Source organism: Choloepus didactylus, chromosome 9 (assembly GCF_015220235.1).
Source record: "Choloepus didactylus isolate mChoDid1 chromosome 9, mChoDid1.pri, whole genome shotgun sequence".
NCBI classification, from domain to species: Eukaryota; Metazoa; Chordata; class Mammalia; order Pilosa; family Megalonychidae; genus Choloepus; species Choloepus didactylus.
In genome coordinates, this window is record NC_051315.1 from 125,803,520 (window position 1) to 125,823,715 (window position 20,196).

Sequence of the window (20,196 nt, forward strand, 5' to 3'; positions counted from 1 at the left end):
CACTGGCATAAAGAGTTACGGTACCTTTCATTCTCAGCAGACCCTGTCCCTGCCAAGAGCCAAGGGTGTCAGAAGCCAAGCTTAAACTGTTTGTGTTTTTTTTTAGCTCCCAGTCCCTAGGGTCTGAGTTCTCAGAGGGAGAGCAGCCACTTGAGCTGGGCCCTGCGTCCCTCCCCCCACCCCCTTTTTCTTAGGAAAGATAGCCCTTTAGTGAATTATCTCCTACACTTGACTTCTTCCTTTGACTCTCTGTCTTAATTCCACCGTTGCCTGGGTCAGCACTGACAATTGAAAATGCCTGAGGCTTTCTCTAACTACTTAGAATGAGAGGAAAAAACGAGAAGAAAGAAATCCCCTTTTCATCAGTCCCCAGCCCCCCAGTTCATCTTTCAAGAACCCGTGTTGGTACCTGGTTCTGTGTGCCCCTTTTCTTGGGACACAGGCCTTTTCCAGTATTCTGAACTCAGCTGATTCCAGAAGCCTCTATTTTTATTTATGGGTTTTTTGTGGGTTTTTTTTTTTTGTTTTTTTTTTTTTTTGTCTTCGATCAGCCCTGTCTCCTCTCTGCTGGGAGGAACCTCTGGGTTCCTTTCTTGCTTGCTCTGGGTATATCTGTGCTCGTAGCTTGTATTCAGTGGTCCAGATTTGTTAATTAAAACTGCAGTTGGAGCTTGGTTGAGCTACCTTCCCTAGTTCCTAGTATACTGCTTCTTTTTCCCACAGCAAAGTTTTCCAGCTCAGCCTGCCATGCCAGTGGGGGAGGGGCACCAGCTCCACATTGTGGGGAGCTTTACTTACAGTTCTGTGCTGTCATCTCAGCTGTTCCACCCATTCCAGACTGGTGTATGATGTGTGTCTGGTCACGGATGTCCCCCAACAGTTGTTCCAGACTGTTTACTAGTTGTTCCTGGCTGTTTACTAGTTGCTCTAGAGGACTAACTAAATTCCATACCTCCTTATGCCGCCTCTTGCCCTGCCTACCTTCCTTGTTTCTTAGGAGAAATCAGCTATTAATCTCATTGAAAGGGAGTCCTTTGTAAGTAATGAGTTATTTTTCTCTTGCTGCTTTTAAGCTTTTTTCCTTGTCTTTGGCTTTCACTATTTTTACAATGATGTGTCTATTTCTGAATCTTTGTATTTATTCTATTTGGAGTATGTTTTGCTTCCTTGATATGTAGATTAATGATTTTCAATAAATTTGGGAAATTTGCAGCCATGATGTCTTTGAATATATTTTCTGCTCCTCTCTCTCTCTTTCCTCTCCTTCCGGTGGCCCAATTACGTGTACTGTGGTGTTCTTCATGGTTTCCCACATTCCTCTAAGGCTCCATTCATTTTTTTTCATTCTTTTTGTTCTATTCTCAGATTGCATAATCTCTGTTTTTCTGTCTTAAAATTCACTAATTCTTTCTTCCAGTTCACGTCTACTGTTGAACTACTCTAATGACTGCCAATGTCTATCCAATTATCTTTCCTGCTAACCTCTACTAGTTTTTTTTTAACTCTCTTTGGTTCTTCTATTTATTTATTAAGAATTGCTACTATCTTTTTTTTTATCGTGAAATAACTCCATTTTTTAATCTTGAAATAACTCTAAACTTACAGAAAAGTTGCAAAAATAATACAAAAATAATGTATAGAACTCCAATATGCTCCTTCACCCAAATACCCAGATTTACCACCTTTTAGCATTTTGTGATATTATATAATTCTTTCTTTATATCTGTTGTCTGTACATTGAGAGTACACTGCATACATCATGCTCCTCAAACACTTAACACTTCTAGGTATATTTCCTGAGACAAAGGACACTTACTATGTAAAAAGGGGGTTTATTTGGCTACACAGTTACAGACTTAAGGCCATAAAGTGTGGAAGAAAGGAGCCCCTCTTAGGTATACTTGTTCAGGACTTAGCCTCTGTAGGAGGTGGCTGGTGCAGGATGAGAAATGCTGATGCCCTGTCCCCTGCAGGAGGAGAGCCCTCTGACTGGGAGCTGAGAGGAGAGGGAGCCCTGTGTTCTTGGCTCCCCAACCTGAAGGAGAGTGTCCATCTTGCTGAGGTGGCAGAGAGGGCAGGGAGGGACTGGGTCTTGTTTCAGGTACCATCGACTCTCGCTGCTGTTACTGAGTTTTAGAAGACATTTCTTAAATAGATGTTTTTTTTTCATTGCTGTATGCCCTTAGGGACATCCAGAGATATCACATTGTTTGATTTTTTAGTTTTCAACAGTTTTGCTGGGGAGTGGATATGCAGAGCTCCCCTTGTTGTCATTGGAAACACTAGTTGTTTAAGACCAAAGTAGTGTTGAAAAGGTAGCATTGTCAGGAGAGGGAAGGAAGAAGAGTAAAATTTTTTTTTTTAATCAGTGAAGAGAATAGACATTTAGAGGACAACAAATTGGGTGAAATTCCCTACTGTTGTTTCTGATTTGTTAGGGGGTCGTTCTGGTAAGCATGATTGCCAAACTGTAGTTCTGAACAGGTAGTTCAGGATGATGGTTGAACTGGAAAATGCCATGAGGCAACATTGAAGAGCTGTGGGTATTATTTATATACAAGAACGCTTCAGGAAAACGAGAGCTATCTGCAGACATTTGTCAGTCATGTGAAGAAGACTAAGTTTGATCTTTGTTATCCCAAGGAATAAAATCATGCATCATTGGTGAGAACTACAGTGACATATATTTTGTCATGGCCTTGAGAAGGTTCGTGGAAATTGGCCATTTTGAGGAACAGTACCTTTCTTCCTGGTACTGGCCAAGCTTCTGCTGCAGGGAGGAGGCGATTGTTTCCTGGGTATGGTGGGCACGTATCCACTGGGATTTTAGACACCGTCAGTAGTTACTGCTGATGGGTTGTGTCAGAATTACAGATATATGCAGAATCTTGGCCTAATCTTTGGATCACTTGACTCCTTAGGTCTGGGTGAGGTCAGGGCATCTGCATTTTTACAAGTCCGCCTAGTTGATGCTGCCAAGTTTGAGCCCTTCTGCCTGACTTGATCTTGATGGCTCCTTCTGGGTGTCATTTCCTATGGGGAAGAAGGGTTGGATTTTGCTCAGTTTTGCCTACCTATCTGTTCTAGTTTGCTAATGCTGCAGAATGCGAAACACCAGAGATGGATTGGCTTTTATAAAAAGGGGGTTTATTTGGCTACACAGTTACAGTCTTAAGGCCATAAAGTGTCCAAGGTAACACATCAGTAATCGGGTACCTTCACTGGAGGATGGCCAATGGCGTCCGGAAAACTTCTGTTCGCTGGGAAGGCATGTGGCTGGCGTCTGCTCCAAAGTTCTGGTTTCAAAATGGCTTTCTCCCAGGACGTTCCTCTCTAGCAAGCTTGCTCCTCTTCAAAACGCCACTCACAGCTGCACTGAGATCCTTCTCTTTGAGTCAGCTCATTTATATGGCTCCACCGATCAAGGCCCACCCTGAATGGGTGGGGCCATGCCTCCATGGGACTATCTCATCAGAGTCATCACCCACAGCTGGGTGGGGCACATTCCAAGCAAATCTAATCAGCCCCAAAACATCTGCCCCACAAGACTACATCAAAGATAATGGCGTTTGGGGGACACAATACATTCAAACTGGCACACTATCCCTACCCCTACCCCCACCACCATTCTCTTTTATCTTCCCTCTTCACCCTGCCTCTCCCCCCAGCTCAAAGGGCATTTTAAGAGAAATGCACTCACTACCTACTATGTTAGCCAAAAAATATTAAGGGTTGATTATATTCGGTAATGTGGAGGACATTCATTTGGAGAGCTGTTTGGCAATGTCAGGGAACATTTAAACTATTTATAGCCCCTGTCTCCTGTCATTTCTGCTCTGAAAGATTTATGCTGTAGATTCTTTTGGGGACTATTTCGCATTCTCCTTGCTTTATTCCATGCACATGTATTATTTTTATTAAACAATTTATAAAAGCCTGGTTAAGTTTTTTGTTTGTTTTGTTATTTGTTTGTCTTAAGAGCTGTAAGATGTCTCAGAATTCGAGCTTATCTTGTTCTGGCCAAGAAGAGCAAGGGATTCCTTTAGAATAACCGGGCTTCTGAAAACATTAATGTATTCAGGACCCATACTCTACTTGTGCTCTATTTTAGTCAGTTACATTAAGGGATAGGAAAAAATAGAATTATTACCCAAAAACGGCTTAGTGCTCTCGTGATAGAAGCTGTCGTCTGGTTAAGAGCGACCATCTTTCGTAAAAGGTTGGTTGAGAACTCTGCTTAGTATCTCCCATTAACTCAGCTCTTCCTTCGGAAATCTTGTCCTCAGACCTCTTACTGGACAATAGCATATCATGTTCTTTGTCACCTTTTTGGATTAAAACAATGTAGTGACGCTTTTGTTTACTCCATTCACTTTATGGATGTATGTTGCTGTATAAGTCAGTGCCAGATACAGCAAATTTGGAATCCTGAAGTGGTAGGTCACATTTAAGTGTATGTATTTTATCTTAAATTGTTGTAAAATAATTTTAGGTTTAGGACCATGACAGAAAATTAAGGAAGCAAAAGAAGGGCACAGACTTAAAGAATAGTATGTAGAAGAGATCAAAGAGAATGAGAATTTGAATTGAATGTTGTGAATACAGCGGAGGGAAATACAGTCTTGCTGTATGTGATGCATCATTGCTCCTTTGTGTCCTGCCACATTCCTTCCTGAACTCTTCTGCCTTCCTTGTTTGTTAGCTCCCCTCCTCCTCCACGTGGGGCCAGCAGTCCAGTACAACAGCATGTCAGTCCCAGGCAACGCTGTCATTGGCTGAAATCCAAAAACTGGAAGAAGAACGAGAACGGCAGGTTCGAGAAGAGGTAAATGTTAAAAGTAAAAGTGTCTAATGAAATAATATTCCAGAATAAGTTATTAACAATAATTATTATTTTCAGAATTGAGGTATGTCTGGGTTGGATGTTCATTATTAAATTCCTTAGTCTACAGTTTAGTCAATTTAGATCCTCTGCAATTTAGAGGATCTAATAGGAATAGCAGTAAGATTGGGTCATGTAAATATTCAAATACCTTAAACTTTTTACCACAGCCCTTGAGAATGGCTCATAAATAAAAGTATGTGAGTTGTTCACAATTGTGGGTGAGTTTTGTTACAGATACCCTTTGTAAATTTGATGTTTAGAATGCAGAATTTTTTTTTTCTAAGGGCTATTGGGCTGCCTGACTAACCTAGATGAACTTCTAATTGAATAGAAATAAACTGCCTCTGCTTTTGAGTTTCTATTCTGTAGTTCATCATCATGATAGGAAAGGTACAAAAGAGTGGGGGGAAAAAGGGATAAAAAGGAAGGAAGAGTTGTTGGCAGAGAGGAGAAAATGAGGAAGTGAAGTGGTTTGGTTCAGCATGCCATTAGGTGCTGCATTCTTTCATTCAACAGATATTACTGAGTGATAGTCTGGGAATATAGCCAAAACTAAGATAAAAATGTTTGTCTTCATGAAGCTTGCAGTCTGATTGAGGGGAAATGGACAATGAAAAAAACAATAAGTAAAACACAGCGCATACTAGAAGGCAGTAAGTGTCAGCGAGAAAAATAAAGCGGGAAAGGGATAGGAAGAGACTGCTGGGAATTGGTTATGGTGTTATTTCCCTGGAAGCATTTTTTGCTGGAATCCTCTAACATGTTCCCACCTGGACATTATTGGCTTACTGCACAGCTCTTCTGTCTTCCTGGAATTCCTTTCATTTGCATTTTGTCCCACTGGACTGATTCCTGTTTTCTCAGCTTTTCTCTCTTCCTTTCCATGTCTTTCTTTTTATCTTTCTTGATGGGTGTTTTATTTTCCTGGCTGCTAAAACAAGTACCAGTGGTTTAGCTTAAACAATGGGAGTTTTTTAGCTCATGGTTTGCAGCTAGGAAAAGTCCAAAATCGAAAGCACAGCGATGCTTTCTTCCAGAAGATGGTGACGTTCCAGGGCTGGCTGCTGATGATCCCTAGTCTTGGGCTTTTCTGTCACTTGGCAATGCACATGGCAGTGTTTTCTCCTTTCTCTTCCATATTCTGTTGACTTCTAGTTCTGGCTGCTCCCCAATGGCTTTTCTCTTTCTGTGTCCGATTTCCTTTGCTTAGACAAACTTCAGTCATATTGGATGAAGGCCCACCCCCATTCAGTTTGGACACGCCTTAACTAATAGCATTTTTTACAGGACCTGAACATTCTTTTTGTGAGGGGGCATGGTTCAACCACCAGCAATGGGACAGTTCCTCAATTTTATCTTTCAGTCCTTCTATTGAATCTTTAATTTATGTTCCCTTATTTTAATTTCCTCTGAGTTCTTATTTTATTCTCTAAAAGTTTCTTTTTCTTGTTTCTGTTTCCATTGAATTTTGTTTTGGTTTTTGCCTTTCCTCTTAGAAGTTCACATCAAATGGTTGTTGATCCTGGGCAGTTTGTTCACATTTAAGAACAAGGCACTAAAAAGCTGAGTGGAAGTTCTGGTATATAGGATTCCTTGATGGGCTTCCACTGTAAATGATCATCTCGCCGGGCCAAATGGGAAGTCCCCCCATCTGTTGGTATCTATGGGCTGTGCTCTTGAGCTGATCAGCTTCCCCTTAGAATATTTATCCAGTCTCTTGCCTGGGAAGGTAAGCCTGTGGAGGAAAACAGCTAGAAGTCCCTTGGTTCAGCTTCTCCAAAGAGGAAATGTTTAATTTTCTGCTAGGGTCAGGGAAGGACAGTTGCCTAACTGCATAGTATTAAGGAGGCAGTCTGGGGCCTTGTTGTTTTTTAGAGACTTGCAGCCAGTCTTCCTATTTTTTAGCCCTATCAGGATCCCTTTAATTTGAGGTACCCAGCACCTCTGATTCCTGAGCTTCCAGTATGAATCAGCCCATTTCTGACCTTCCTTTACTCAGGTTTCAACTTAATTGGTTCTATAACATTGGTTATCGTTATTTGTTTTCCAGCTCTTAAAGCCTGTTCTGTTCTCTTTGTCCTTAAGCGTTTAAGCCTTTTTTAAAAAAAACAGCTACATTTTTAGTGATTCTGGTGGGGCTTTAGGAAGTAAACATTTGTGTTTCATTTCCATGTTTAACCAAAGCGCCTACTTAATTTTAAAGAAGGAAATGCATTTGATCTGCTTGTTCCTCTCATAGTATCTCTAGCAATGGACAAATCTTTATTTGCAGGAAAAGAATTAACCCATTTAAATGTTTTATTTAATTTTATATCACTAGTATATATTTAAATTCCAGTTAGTACACTGGACATCTGTAACTATTGCCTAAAAACAGGGAGCCTGCGCTAGCTTCTATTTTTGTGCAATAGCAAAGGCGCCAGCAGAGGGAATTGATGAAAGCTCTCCAGCAGCAGCAGCAGCAGCAGCAGCAGAAACTCTCAGGGTGGGGGAACGTCAGCAAACCTGCAGGTACCACGAAATCCCTTCTGGAGATACAACAGGAAGAGGCCAGGCAAATGCAGAAGCAGCAGCAGCAGCAGCAGCAGCAGCAACCAAACAGAGCCCGGAATAATACGGTGGGTTCATTTCTCTAAGCCATTGTTGTATTGACTGGTGTTACAAGGCCGGCTCTCGTAGATTATCTTTTTATCTTTTGATATTCTTAATATTGTTAACCGTAATCTTCTTTTTCTTTAACAGCATTCCAACCTGCACACCAGCATTGGGAATTCTGTTTGGGGCTCTATAAACACCGGTCCCCCTAACCAGTGGGCATCGGACCTAGTCAGTAGTATCTGGAGTAATGCTGACACTAAAAACTCCAACATGGGATTCTGGGATGATGCAGTGAAAGAGGTGGGACCTAGGAATTCAACAAATAAAAATAAAAATGCCAGTCTCAGGTAGGGCTCAAAATGATCAAACCTATGTTCATTGGTGTGTTTGTGAGGGTTTGTGGGGTGTTGGGTAGGCAGAGGAAGGTAGTTACTTAGTTTTGTGTATTGTTTTAATCTGTATTCAAGCACATGAAGTCATAATAATGGTGGTGGTTTTCTTCCCCGGAGAAATAACATTTGTTTTGGTTCTGGGGGCTCCTTCTTACAGTGTTTTTACTGTTGAGGACTTTTAGACCATTGCCTATCACATAACCACTTAATAAATATTACGAATAGTATAATATTTTTATTGTAGACCATTTTTCTCCAAGGTTTTCTCTAGATCTTAGCATTTTAAGCAAATTTACATTTTTGACATATTTATTCTATAATGAGTATTATGAACACCTCTGTAATGACTTTAAACCTATTTATTTTTATGATAAAATAGTTACATTTCATTATCATCTTTCTTTCCTTGGTATACAAAGTTGTTGAAAGAGCATGGGTTTTGGTGTTAAATACATACATTTAAATCCCAGCACTACCACTTATTTAGCTGTGTGACCTTGGGCAAGAGGGAACCTCTTTGAGCCTCAGTTCCCTCATCTGTAAAATGAAGATGATAATAACAACTTCAAGGGTGTGGTTTAAAGACTAAATAAATGCATATGAAGTAGTTAGTAAAGTGCCTGGCACATAGTTACTTCTTAATAAATGGTAGTGTTGTCAGATCACTTCTTATTGAATGAGGGCTCAGTGTATTATGAATAAAAACAATAAACGTCAGTTTTTTTGAGCATCTTTGCCAGGCACTGTGCTCTAGGCCTTTGTACACAATATCTTCATTCCTTACGATAAACCTAAGAAGTGTTAGTCCCGTTTTACCGATGAGGAAACTGAGGCTTAGCAAAGTGAAGCAGCTTACCTAAGGGCACATAGGAAGAATCTAATCATTTTTTATGAAGAGAAGCCCTATATTCACAAACTAGAATGTATTAAATTAGGCTAGAATTAAAAGGGGGTATTAAGTGTTTTTCCCCCAAAATCCAAATATTAAATTTTTTTTTTCTTTTTTTTTGGAGGCAAGCATTGGTTGGATTACTGGACAGGCACCCAGTACTGCCAAGACATTATTTATGGTTTTGTAGTATAATCATGTAGTAACAGTTTCTGGGAATATAATATCGCCCTATTGTTTTGCTTCAGTAAATCTGTAGGTGTGTCTAACCGGCAGAATAAGAAAGTAGAAGAAGAAGAAAAGTTGCTGAAGCTCTTTCAGGGAGTAAATAAAGCCCAAGATGGATTTACCCAGTGGTGTGAACAGATGCTTCATGCCCTTAATACGGCAAATAACTTGGATGGTAAGAATTGGGAAGGGAAATCCAGCATGTGGGACTGACAGAGGTAGGACCCACAAAGAGGTTGGCAAATTGGAATGATGGGCTAAAACTCCTGAGGCAAAATTTAACCAAGGTCAAGTCCTGTACCTACTGGAAGAACTTGACTATTTTAATAATATTACTTGTGAGAAAAGTCCTGTAATAGATTATCATCAGTTGCCAGAAAGTAAATGCCTTCTCAGGCTGCCTTAGTGATGTATGGGGACAGAGGATACCATAGTTCCATACTACAAATTTAAGAGGGACATTGTCAACTGAATTAAGTCCAAAGGAAGATAACTGTCATGTTGAGGACAGAGGTCAACCTGGGAAAGAGAAGGCTGAGGTGATGTAAGATCATTACCTTTCCACCTTTGGGGTGTGTTTGGGGTGTCATGTGACAGAGCAGGTAGACTTAAGTAGGATAAAAACTAGGACCAAAGTGTGGAAGTTAAAAGGTTTCAGCACAATTTGAAGAAATGCTTGCCAATAAGTTAGTTGTTCACAAAGAGAATTACCTGCCTTAGATGGAAGTGAGTCCCAGTTCCTCCCTCCAATTATTTGAGCAGAGACTGGTCAGGCATGCTGTGGAAGGGATCCCCATAGCTGATAGACTACAGTGAACTAGTCTCCTTCTGATTTCTTATCTAAAACCAAGAATCTGCTATAAACAGAGTGACAGAGGAATTGAAGGCCTCCTTTGCCTGTGTAACATAAAATCTCATGGTCTGAAGTCTACAGAGAAAACAATAGTAAATAATAGTAATGGCTACCATCCATTAAGTACTTACCATGTGCTAGGCACTTTCTAGGGGCTAACATGTTAGCCCATTTATTTAATTTTTGCAATAATTTTATATGGTATCTTTACAATGTAGGTGTTATTATCCCCATTTTATAAATTAGGAAACAGAGGCTCAGAATGATTAAGTAACTCATCAAGGTCACACAGCCAGCAAATTTCAGAGTCTGGTTTTAAACCCATGTCTATTTAACTCTTATACTTGTGCTTTTTCTCACACTACTTGCGTATTCCATTTGACCTCTCTGTAAAAATACAGTATTTCAGTGGATTGATAGCTCCAGGAGGATATGGCTGTATCTTCTGTGTCTGTCTTGGTGCCTGGCACACATTGCAGCACGTACTAAATACTGATTGAATTTAAAGAAGGAAAGAATTAATTCCCAAGTGACTTCAGTCTTAGGCAAGCAACTTTTCAATCAGCCTAACATTTAGTGAAACTAAATGTGTGACTTATCTTTGTTTTGACCCTGTACTGTTTCAGATAATTTGGGGCACTGCAATGATAGCACTTTTTCATTTCTACATGGTAGATTAAGGGACACTTAACAAGATAGCTGTGTACCTTTCAAGTTTGTTATTAACTTCCATTATTAGGTGTGTCACTATGATAGAAATTGAAACTAGTTTTTGTACATGGTATTTCATTATTTCAGTTATTATTTGTGTCTTCTCCCCTCCCATATTGCAGTTCCCACATTTGTTTCTTTCTTGAAAGAAGTAGAATCTCCTTATGAAGTCCATGATTATATCAGGGCCTATTTAGGAGATACGTCTGAGGCCAAGGAATTTGCCAAGCAGTTCCTCGAGCGCCGTGCCAAACAGAAAGCCAGCCAGCAGCGGCAGCAGCAGCAGCAGCAGCAGCAGGTATGAGGTACACAGTGGGTAGACTGTGAGTGAGTTTCGATACCTTTAAACATTAAATAACCAGGGAAATGCAAATTAAAACAAAGGTACCATTTTTGAACTTCAGATGAGCAAAGGTTTTTAAACTATAGTAGACTTGATATTTTTAAATTATATATCCAGAGACCTTTGTGAATTTCCCAAACAACGATTGAAGCCATTCTCTAGTAGATAATGCCAGCCTCATTTTCTTGATTGACATAGATGCATTGGTCAGATTGTAAATTTCAATAGGTCATAGACCCATCAGTTTGGTTTTGAGTAGCTATACCTACAGATGTTAAATTCTCTAGTGCTCAGGGCAGCATTGTGGCAGAGGGTGTAAAAAAGGTGCATATTTTCTGAGAGACAAGTTGGCAAAGCTCATGGAAAGTCTTAAGAGTGCTCATATTCTTTAATCCCGTAATCCCTGTACTAGAAAAAATCAGTTTTGTTATGGATCACTTCTAGGGATGTATGATGGATACAGTGAAGTATAAGGCATTTAAAATCCATTTGGATGGATGGGCTAACTGGGATAAATCAAAGGAAAGTGGAAGATGTAAATGCTGTGGTACCAGGAAAAATATCTTAAGACCTCAAAGAAGAAGACATTCTAGAGCAGTGAAGTTTCTTTGCCTTTGCAAAACAGCCTCTCTGTGTGCTGAAATAGGAAGGTGGATGCCCAGCACATATGCACACACCCAGAGCCAGGCTTGTTCTTAATGCTTTCTCCAATTCTCATGCCACAGCCCCCATCCACTGCTGCTTCCAGCTGGTTCACTGATTCCAATTTAAAATGAATTGTTAAAAGAGCAACAATTAGGTGTGAATGACTGGTAGATAATTTAGTAGTTTAGCCTTTTACTCTCAGTTGGTAGAAGGGGAAAGACAGTATTTTGGAGCCAGATCCCTTCTGGTATTTCCAATATGAATAAAATGCATGACAGTAACTCTGTCCTGGGGCCCAGAGAACAAAGGAACCTTTGGCGTTGGGGTAGGTGAGGGGTATAACTTGCCAGAGAGCAGAGGTATTTTTGTGATTCTTAGCCGTATGTTCAGTTTCCTGCTGAATGGTGCAGACCCTCCATATATGCCAGAGAGCTTCTGATAGCCATGCTGGCACTCGGAAGTTTGGAAAGCTCCAGGAAAGACCTTGTGGAGGCATAGAGCCTAAGTGAGACGCCTGAGTTTAGATGAAGGAAAGTCATAGCTCAATGGCCTGCTCTTGGTTTTGTTCTTATCAGAACCTATGCTAAGCTTTCCATTTCTTAAACTTACACTTGGTAAGTTGAGGACAAATCAACCATTTTCTTAGGGTAGGCCACGCTTGCATCCACTGTGTAATCTCAGGTATGCTGTCTCATTTTACAGGACTCTGTGTGGGGGATGAACCACAGTACACTCCATTCAGTATTTCAGACCAATCAGAGTAACAATCAACAATCCAATTTTGAGGCTGTACAAAGTGGCAAGAAGAAGAAAAAGCAGAAGATGGTCCGAGCTGATCCCAGTTTATTAGGTGAGCACAATTATCAAGTTTCAGCTGGGTGCTAGGTAAGTTCACTTTATGGCCATTTTCATGCATGAGCCCCAGTGGTGGAATGTTGAATGTTTCTCAAGAAGGGAGATATTTCTTATACATAATTTTTCTTTTTTACACCAGATTAAAATAAGTTGCCAGCATTTATTGGACATCTCAGTGCAAGAACTGTGCCTCATGTGCTGTAGGGAGTAAACAAAGTAGCAATAACTTATATTGTATGGTACTTTAAACTAAAGCATTGTTTTATATTTAATATGATTTTCCCTGGAGAACCTTTGAATTCAGGTGGAAAATAATGCTGATGGAAAACAGTAAAAGTCATTAAAATACTTCAGTGCTGATTTGTGTGAGAGCAGATCATAAATCTGATTAGGTGTTCAAAGAAGAGAACCAGTATTTGTTGAGGTTTACTGTATGTATCCTATTCTCAGACTTACTTTGCTTTTAGGAGATTGTATCTCAGTTTTACAGATGAGTAAACCAAGGCCCAGAGGACCATTTAGAACATCTCCAAGGCTTGTTTTCTTTCCCCTCTTCTCTGTTGCCTACAGCTAGCTACTCTTACCTAGCATTGAGTACAAGTGCCTTCCTACAAGGCAGCTTCATGAAAAAGGTAATACCTGGATTGGGCTCTGAAAGGCTGGCAGGGAGGACGGGTAATGGTGTTCCCAGCACAGTAAACAGCAGAGGCAGAGCTGATGGGCTGCCTATGTTTCTCAAATTGGCCTTGCAACCCCCAGAGGCTGATGGAATTAAAATTATTCTCTATTTATGAATTTAAAAATCCAGAGACTATTAAAAACCACGCTGTCTGGAATAGAATGGGTTTGTTGCCAGAGGTGGCAGTCTGGGATGTTGTCTTGGTCTTGGGCAGGAGGCAGAGCAGTCAGGAGACTGCAGTAGACCAGGTGGCAGGTGCTGGTGGCATGGAATAGGGTGGTGGTGATGGGAAGGAGAAGAGTTCGGTGTATTTCAGAAATCCATTGAGGGGATGGAATGAGCTGGACAAGGACAGTGAAGAGGTCTCTGGCAGGGCAGCAGAATGGATGTCACTGCCATTTGCTATAAAATGGTGAGCACTGGGAAATGAAGCAGGCTTATGGGGAAGTAATACGGGCTTTTAAGTGTTAGACAGGTTGAGTTTGATATGTCTTTGAGAAATCAAGTGGAGATGCCTCCGTCACAAAGACCTTGATTGCCTGGCACAGTAAGAGGGAGATTGTACTCCTCTGCTTTTGACAGCATCTGTACTTTCATTCAGAAGATTCCTGCCCTGGAGAAAACAAAAACCTAACTTGGAGGACTGCCCTTTGAAATTGGTACCTGAAAACTGGGTTTGGGAACAGAAATCTGGTGAAATTCTGTTTTCTTCTTGTCTCAAAAGTACTGTTAAGGATGGATAAAACAGTAGAAAATTGTATCCAGTTCTGAGGGAAATAGGTGAATATAGGTTGAAAAGCATTCCTTAAATTCTAGCTGTGGGTTCTAGCTAAGAAGCCTGGCTGTTTAGCTGTGGAATCTGAAAGGGTGGGCTGTCAAGGGGAAATGTTTGTCTTTCTGTAAGGCAGAGCTGTTTTGACTCTGTCTCGTATTGTAGACTTTAAAATCCCCCTTCATGGGAATGGGAGATGGGTCATTCTAGAAGTAGAGATTAAGGAATCCTTATGTCTTGAAGGAGAAGAAAAAAAAAACAGGTTAAACAAATACAAGGGAGGTAAAATCATTGAAGGAACTCACTTGGGTAGGCTCTTCAGTGGACCTCTTCATGAAGATTTCTGCTCAACTAAACCTCCTCGGGAAATTCCTCTAATTGCTAATTTCTGCCCCTTATTTGCTCATTTCTGTTTATTATTACTTAGCAAATATATGTATGGCGAATTGATTTACAGATTGATAACTATTCAGTATCCATCAGTCCTCAAATGCCCCGTGTTAAGAGTAGAAAAATAGGTTCTATATATTCTGAAGTATCTATTGAAAAAAGTCATTGATCAAAAGAACTTTGCTTCTAAAATAAACCGGCAGAGGGGAGCCCTGGCATCATTTTAATTATTATTATCCTTCACTGTATTCTTGTGATTTCCTCTACCAGGTGGCCGCTGTGAACCAGCAGCTGCATTGGGTAGGATAAATGCACATGGACAGCACAGTTTCCTCCTACTTACATTTTGCTTTTAGGGACAGCCTCTTAAACCTTAAAGAACATGTGAGGGTGCTAAGACTCTTGAGTGAGAGATAGTCCATTGTTCTGAATCTTTTGAACCAGACATACCTGGCTTAACTCCTCGTCTGTATTGCCTTGGATTTCATGGTATCCCGGAGCTTTCCCTTCTGTCAGATAGTGAGGATAAATGCCCAACTTAATGGTTTTTATGACAGTTAAATGAGAACATGCTTGCTAAAAGCCTAGCCCAGTAATCAACATACTAGAGCACTGAATAATTGTTGACTTTCTTTTTGTCCTAGGTTTCTCCTCCCTTCCTATCTTTTCATGATTAAAATTAATTTAGGTTTTTTTTAAATTGCATTTCTACTTCTGTTGCATGTAGTTCATTATTGTTTCAATCATATTTCATTTGAGTTAAAGTTGCACCAAAATAGACTAATACTTCATTTCATAAACTATTTGATCTTTAGGTTCTTAAACTTACCTTGTTAAACTGTTACTTAAAAATAGGAACACTAAGCCTTTCTGTGTTTTCAAGGGAAAACAGTTTTGTGGGTTATGGGAACACAGTTGATGGGGTGGAGCTTGGGATGGGGTTTGGAGTCCCAGCCACTCCCTGCACTGGGCCTTGTGAGCAACTTGCACCACAGCTTCCTTGGTTAGTAAATAGACATTTTTTATTTTTTCAAATGATGGTATTTTTGAGTCAACGCAGTTTAATTAAGCTGTTTTTATTATGTGAGGCACTTTTTGTTTATTATGGGTACATTTCAGATTTGTGTTTGTTTGAAAACTTGAACATTAAAGAACAGAAAGGAGGAGGCAGAAAACCCAAGTAAAATCAACAGAACTGCTTTTGGATCACATTGCCTGTTTACTTTTTGGTGTTCAAATAGCAGCTGAAACTACTGCTATTCAGTTCAGTGGATGAACTAAAAAGCTTTTGGGAGTCACTCCAAAGGGACCCTATTAATAATAACTTTGTCAGTCTCTGATAATGGAGCTTATTGAAAAAGTACGTGTGTGTGGCTGATGGCATGAGGTTTTCAAATGTTAGTAGTATTTTTAAGTCCTATTTGTAGCCTTGAATGGTGGGTGTGCTAGCACTGCTTTTCTATTTGGTTAATCATATATTGCTAACTGAAATTCTTTCCTTTGCAGGTCTGCTTAGAATAGTTTGAGTTGAAGAAAGTACTTTGATCTTTTTGTTCTCTACTGTGGGATAGAAGGACTGCCTGAGAGCTCTAAGAATCTTGTAATGGATCTTCCCTAAAACCCCCCACCCTCAAATGGCAAAAGCTCTTCGAGAGAACTTTCACACAGTTTGTCACCCATGGTGGGGAGAGGGAGGTGGATATTCCTAATAAAGTGAGTCTGGGGCTCAGGTAGCAGTTACCCCCACTCAGATTCCCACATCGCTGCCCTCACCTCCTCTTTTAAGGATACCTACTTCCTGGACTGACCTTCTTCCAGGGCCAGCCTAGCCTGGCCTTTCCACATGCTCACGACAGTCTCTTCTCAGGATTCTACAGGCAGTGGTTTGCAGTTCTTTTTAGTAGCGATGCTGCCCCCCACCCCTTCCCTGTTCTAATCATACTAGAACCCTAAAGAGATAAAACAGAAAGTCAGAATCTCTCACTGGAGGGGCAAAAATACCACTGCTCTGACCTTTTATTTTTCTTCTCTCTTTAAAATCTCTGTGGTATTCTCTAAAGCAAGAGATGTATTCCTTTATGTCTGGTTCTGAGTCGTTGGTTGTCTGGGTGTGGTCACTAATAGCCAGTTTTTCCCTGCAGGGTTTTCAGTCAACGCATCATCGGAGCGACTCAATATGGGTGAAATCGAGACTTTGGATGACTACTGATCACTTGCCAATGGACTGGCCTTCCCTCTCCTTTGCTGACCATGGACTCCACCACAACACTTACTCACCATTTACTCTTGTCACTCTGCAACAAGTCACAGAACCCATCATCTCAGGCTTTGTCTTCTAGCCCTTTTTGTCCAAGATTCTTTAAGCAGTTTTTGTGGGTGAGCATCAAGACTGTAGATAAGTGGACCGGACTCTGTCTTGGGGGTAGTAGTTGGGAGCCCTCCCCAACAAGGCTGATTTTGGGCAGCAAGTGTTTACTGTGCTGTGGTTTCATCTAATGTCTCCCAGAAAGTGTGTTGGGATCTGTAGCATGCCTTCTCTTGTCACCCCCCCCCCACCTTTTTCTTCTTCTTCTTCCTTTGTTTTTGTTTTTTTTTCCTTCCCCGTAGGGATAAGGGGTTAACTGGTGCAATCATAAAGAGAGTTAATGGTTAACAGACATTGTTCAGCAACCAGCAGCCCATGGACTGTGACTTGAGTGTCTGACAGAGGCAGTCAGAGAGTGCACTTGGTCTGAGAGTTGCATTGCCACAGCTAACTTTGGGAATGTATCAAGGAGGCCCCGAGTGGGGTGGGATTTAGCTTGGATTGATTTGATGTTGCACCCCCCTTGCCTGTTCTTTCTGGGCATTCTGGAGAAAGGATTCATGGTTTTCTTATTAGATAGTGACTTGCAAGCAAGCTGACTTCTCCCCTGGCATTCTCCTACCTGATTGGACAAAGGAAACTCTATGGCCTGGGAGAGGGACTTAATAATTTTTCTTTCTTACAAAAACTGATGTTTCCCATAAATATTTTTACTTCAGAGGACTAGGACCAGTTTGTTTTGGGCCCTTCTGCTGAAAATTTGTCTCGTTTAAGAGGCAACTAGGATCTTTATCATATGTATGAATTTGTATAATTTCATTTTGGATAGGGACAAACTTTTGCTTCCGATAAAAGCCCAGAATTTCATCTGGTTCTTCAGAGCGTTGTGTGTGTGTGTCTTGCTGTGGCCCTGAAAAGGTTTTGTTTAAAGATTCTGGAATGGCAGGCTACTTGCCTTTTCTGAAAAGAGAACATACAGAACCTGACCATCTTTAAGACCTTCATCCGTGGAGACCACTAAACAGGAGGATGCAGTAGGTTGGAGGGGAACAGGAGATAACGGGAGAAAGGAGCCTGGTCTGGCTTCTCATCTGACTTCCCAACGCCCCTTCAGATATAAATGTATTTTAGCCCTATTTATAAACAAATACTTTTCCTGCCTCCACCAACCCCTCTCCCCCACCTAAACATTACCCAAAATCACCCGTCGCACTTGAGTTCTGGAGCCGCAGGGCTGCCTTTCCACATGGAAGGAGCACCGTGCTGTGGGGACTCCTGGGTGAAGCACCTTTTCTTTCTGTCATCGTCGCCTGATGGAGGCTGGAGTTGCTCTGAGAGCAGTTTGGTTTTGGATGATTATATTTGGTTTTTATTTTTATTATTTTGGATCACCATTCTCCCTATCCCTTCTTGCCTCCTTCCCTCCTAAATATGTAAAATAACTATACAAAGACTGCTACAAACTTGTATATAGTTTTTGGATCAAATAGCATGAGGAGACGGGAACCATCAAAATTGGGGCTCCTGCTCTCCTTTGCTTTGTATATTCAAAAGTGGGGGTTGGGGAAGAGGGATAGTTAAAATGTTTACAAAACTTTAAGCTCCCTCGGAACTTTTGCCAGTGTGGAGGAAAATAAAAAAGAACTTAAATAAAACCTGGTTGTATTCTGAGTGCACCTCTTGTACTTGCCTTTGCTGAGGCTATGTTTTGCACTGAACTGTTCTTCCTGGCACCATGGAAAAAAGCTCCAAGCCAGTGAGTACCCGAGACATGGAGAGACTGTGTGGTTTTCTCTGCCAGGCTGTGCACACCGGCTAGTTCTATATTAGAGGATGGAGAGGTCAAAGTGAACTGGTAAGTTTAATCAAAAGTCTTGCCTCCTTGGATGTGTCAGATGCCTGCTCTCTTTCCGCTGTCAGTCGTCTCCTGCCACACTCAGAACGTGTCCCTCCAGAGCCTGCACGCATCTCCTAGGCTCCACTGTGCTTGTTAAGGAAAGTAAAAATTAAAGAAAACAAACATTAGGGGTGAGGTGGCAGAATAGGGGGAACAAAGTCATTTTCGTTTTGGAGCATTCCATCTGCTTAACCAGAAGACTTGCTTCTACTTGAGGAATTTCCCACTTACTGGAAAGAAGCCATGTTTGCCCAGGAATGTCTGTTTCTGACTCTCTCAGTTCTCTCTTTTACATTTTCTTTTGCTTACCCTTCCACTTACAGCCACCACTTTCTTATCACTTTTATAAACTCATTTCCACATTCTCTTAACTCTTCTTGTGTTTTGGAGTATTTGTACAGTTTGTGTCCAGTTGTTTTAATGCACAGATTTTAAAACATTCCCAGACAAGATGGTTTGATTACAGAAAATTTCCACAGGGTAGTTGGTGTTATGATTGCTATTGGTGTCCAACACATTACTCCTAAACTGGCTTAAAACAACTGCTTGATTTTGTTCATAATTTTGTGGGTCAGGAATTGGGGGTCGGGGGCTATGCTGGGCAGTTCTTCGGGGACTCGCACATGGCTGGGGCTGCAGTCTGAGGAAGGTGGGTGATGACTGGATGAACTGCGTGCAGTTTCAGGGTAGTTAGACTTCTTTTGTGGCAGGTGGCTTCCCGGAGAACCAGGCAGAGGCTTCTGTGACACTGTGCTCTACCAAAGTAGTTACGGGCCCACTCAGATTTGAGGGAGGAATGTCTAGGACACATTGCACAGGAGCATGCGGGATGAGAGAGATTGTTGTGGCGATTTTTTGAAAAAATATAATCTGCGTGAAAAGTTTATGCATATCCATCAAGGAACTTTAACTTTTTTTTTTTTCTACAGAGCTTACACTCTGTATCTCCTTTTCCTTTTGTCTCAGCTGTGTCCCTTTGAGCCTCCTGTCCTCCATCCTCAGATCCCATCCAGGGTCATCCTTGCCATTCAATTGTCATCTGTTTAGACTGTCTTTTTTTTTTGTTTCTCAATTGTGGAAACATATATACAGCCTAAATCTTCCCATTCCACCCCCTCCTTAGCATTCCATTAGTGGGATTAATCACATTTAGAATGTTGTAATGTTATCACCTTCCCACCATCCATTACTAGAAATTTCCTTTCACTTAACTCCACATTGCCTCTTCCCCCATTTCTCTTAGCCCATACTCTACTTTTTCATCTCTGTGGTCATATTTTCTGATAATTTCTTTGTGTTTACTGGGGCTTAAAATTAAACTCTTAAATCCACAACAATCTTGTTTTTCTTTGATACGAAGTTAATTTCAATAGGACGCATAACTATGTACTTATACTTCTCCATTCCCCCACCTTTATATAATTCTTGTCAAAAATTAAATATTTTACATTGAGTTCAAAACCACTGATTTGTCATTAGAGTTTGTGTATTTTATATCATGTAGGAAGTAAATAGTGGAGTTACAAATCAAAAATTATTGACTTCTATTTGTATTCCATTGTGGTCAGAGATTGTGCTTTGAATATGTTCAATTGTTTTGTTTTGTTTTTTTAATTTATTGAGGCTTGTTTTATGTCCCAGCATATGGTCCATTCTGGAGAAAGGTCTGTGATCACTAGAGAAAGATGAGTGTCCTGGTGATTTGGGATGTAAGGTTCTGTATATGTCTGTTAAAATTCTCTGTATCTCCTTCT

General features: G+C 40.7%; 1 protein-coding gene across 6 annotated transcripts in view; it reads left to right on the top strand.

The window, feature by feature from the left end:
* GIGYF2 (GRB10 interacting GYF protein 2) overlaps nt 1-18,200 on the top strand; it is a 146,414-nt gene extending 128,214 nt beyond the window's left edge. For 5 of the 6 annotated variants that reach the window (XM_037848545.1, XM_037848548.1, XM_037848547.1 and 2 more), the window contains 7 exons: nt 4,703-4,825; nt 7,297-7,503; nt 7,628-7,830; nt 9,013-9,167; nt 10,679-10,854; nt 12,247-12,394; nt 16,382-18,200. In XM_037848545.1, coding sequence (XP_037704473.1) covers nt 4,703-4,825; nt 7,297-7,503; nt 7,628-7,830; nt 9,013-9,167; nt 10,679-10,854; nt 12,247-12,394; nt 16,382-16,449 — 1,080 coding nt within the window. In that variant the 3' untranslated portion in view covers nt 16,450-18,200. Of the gene's footprint in view, nt 1-4,702; nt 4,826-7,296; nt 7,504-7,627; nt 7,831-9,012; nt 9,168-10,678; nt 10,855-12,246; nt 12,395-16,381 lie in introns of those variants that run through there. The other variant, XM_037848550.1, reaches the window with a different exon arrangement.
* The last annotated feature ends 1,996 nt before the right edge of the window (nt 18,201-20,196 follow it).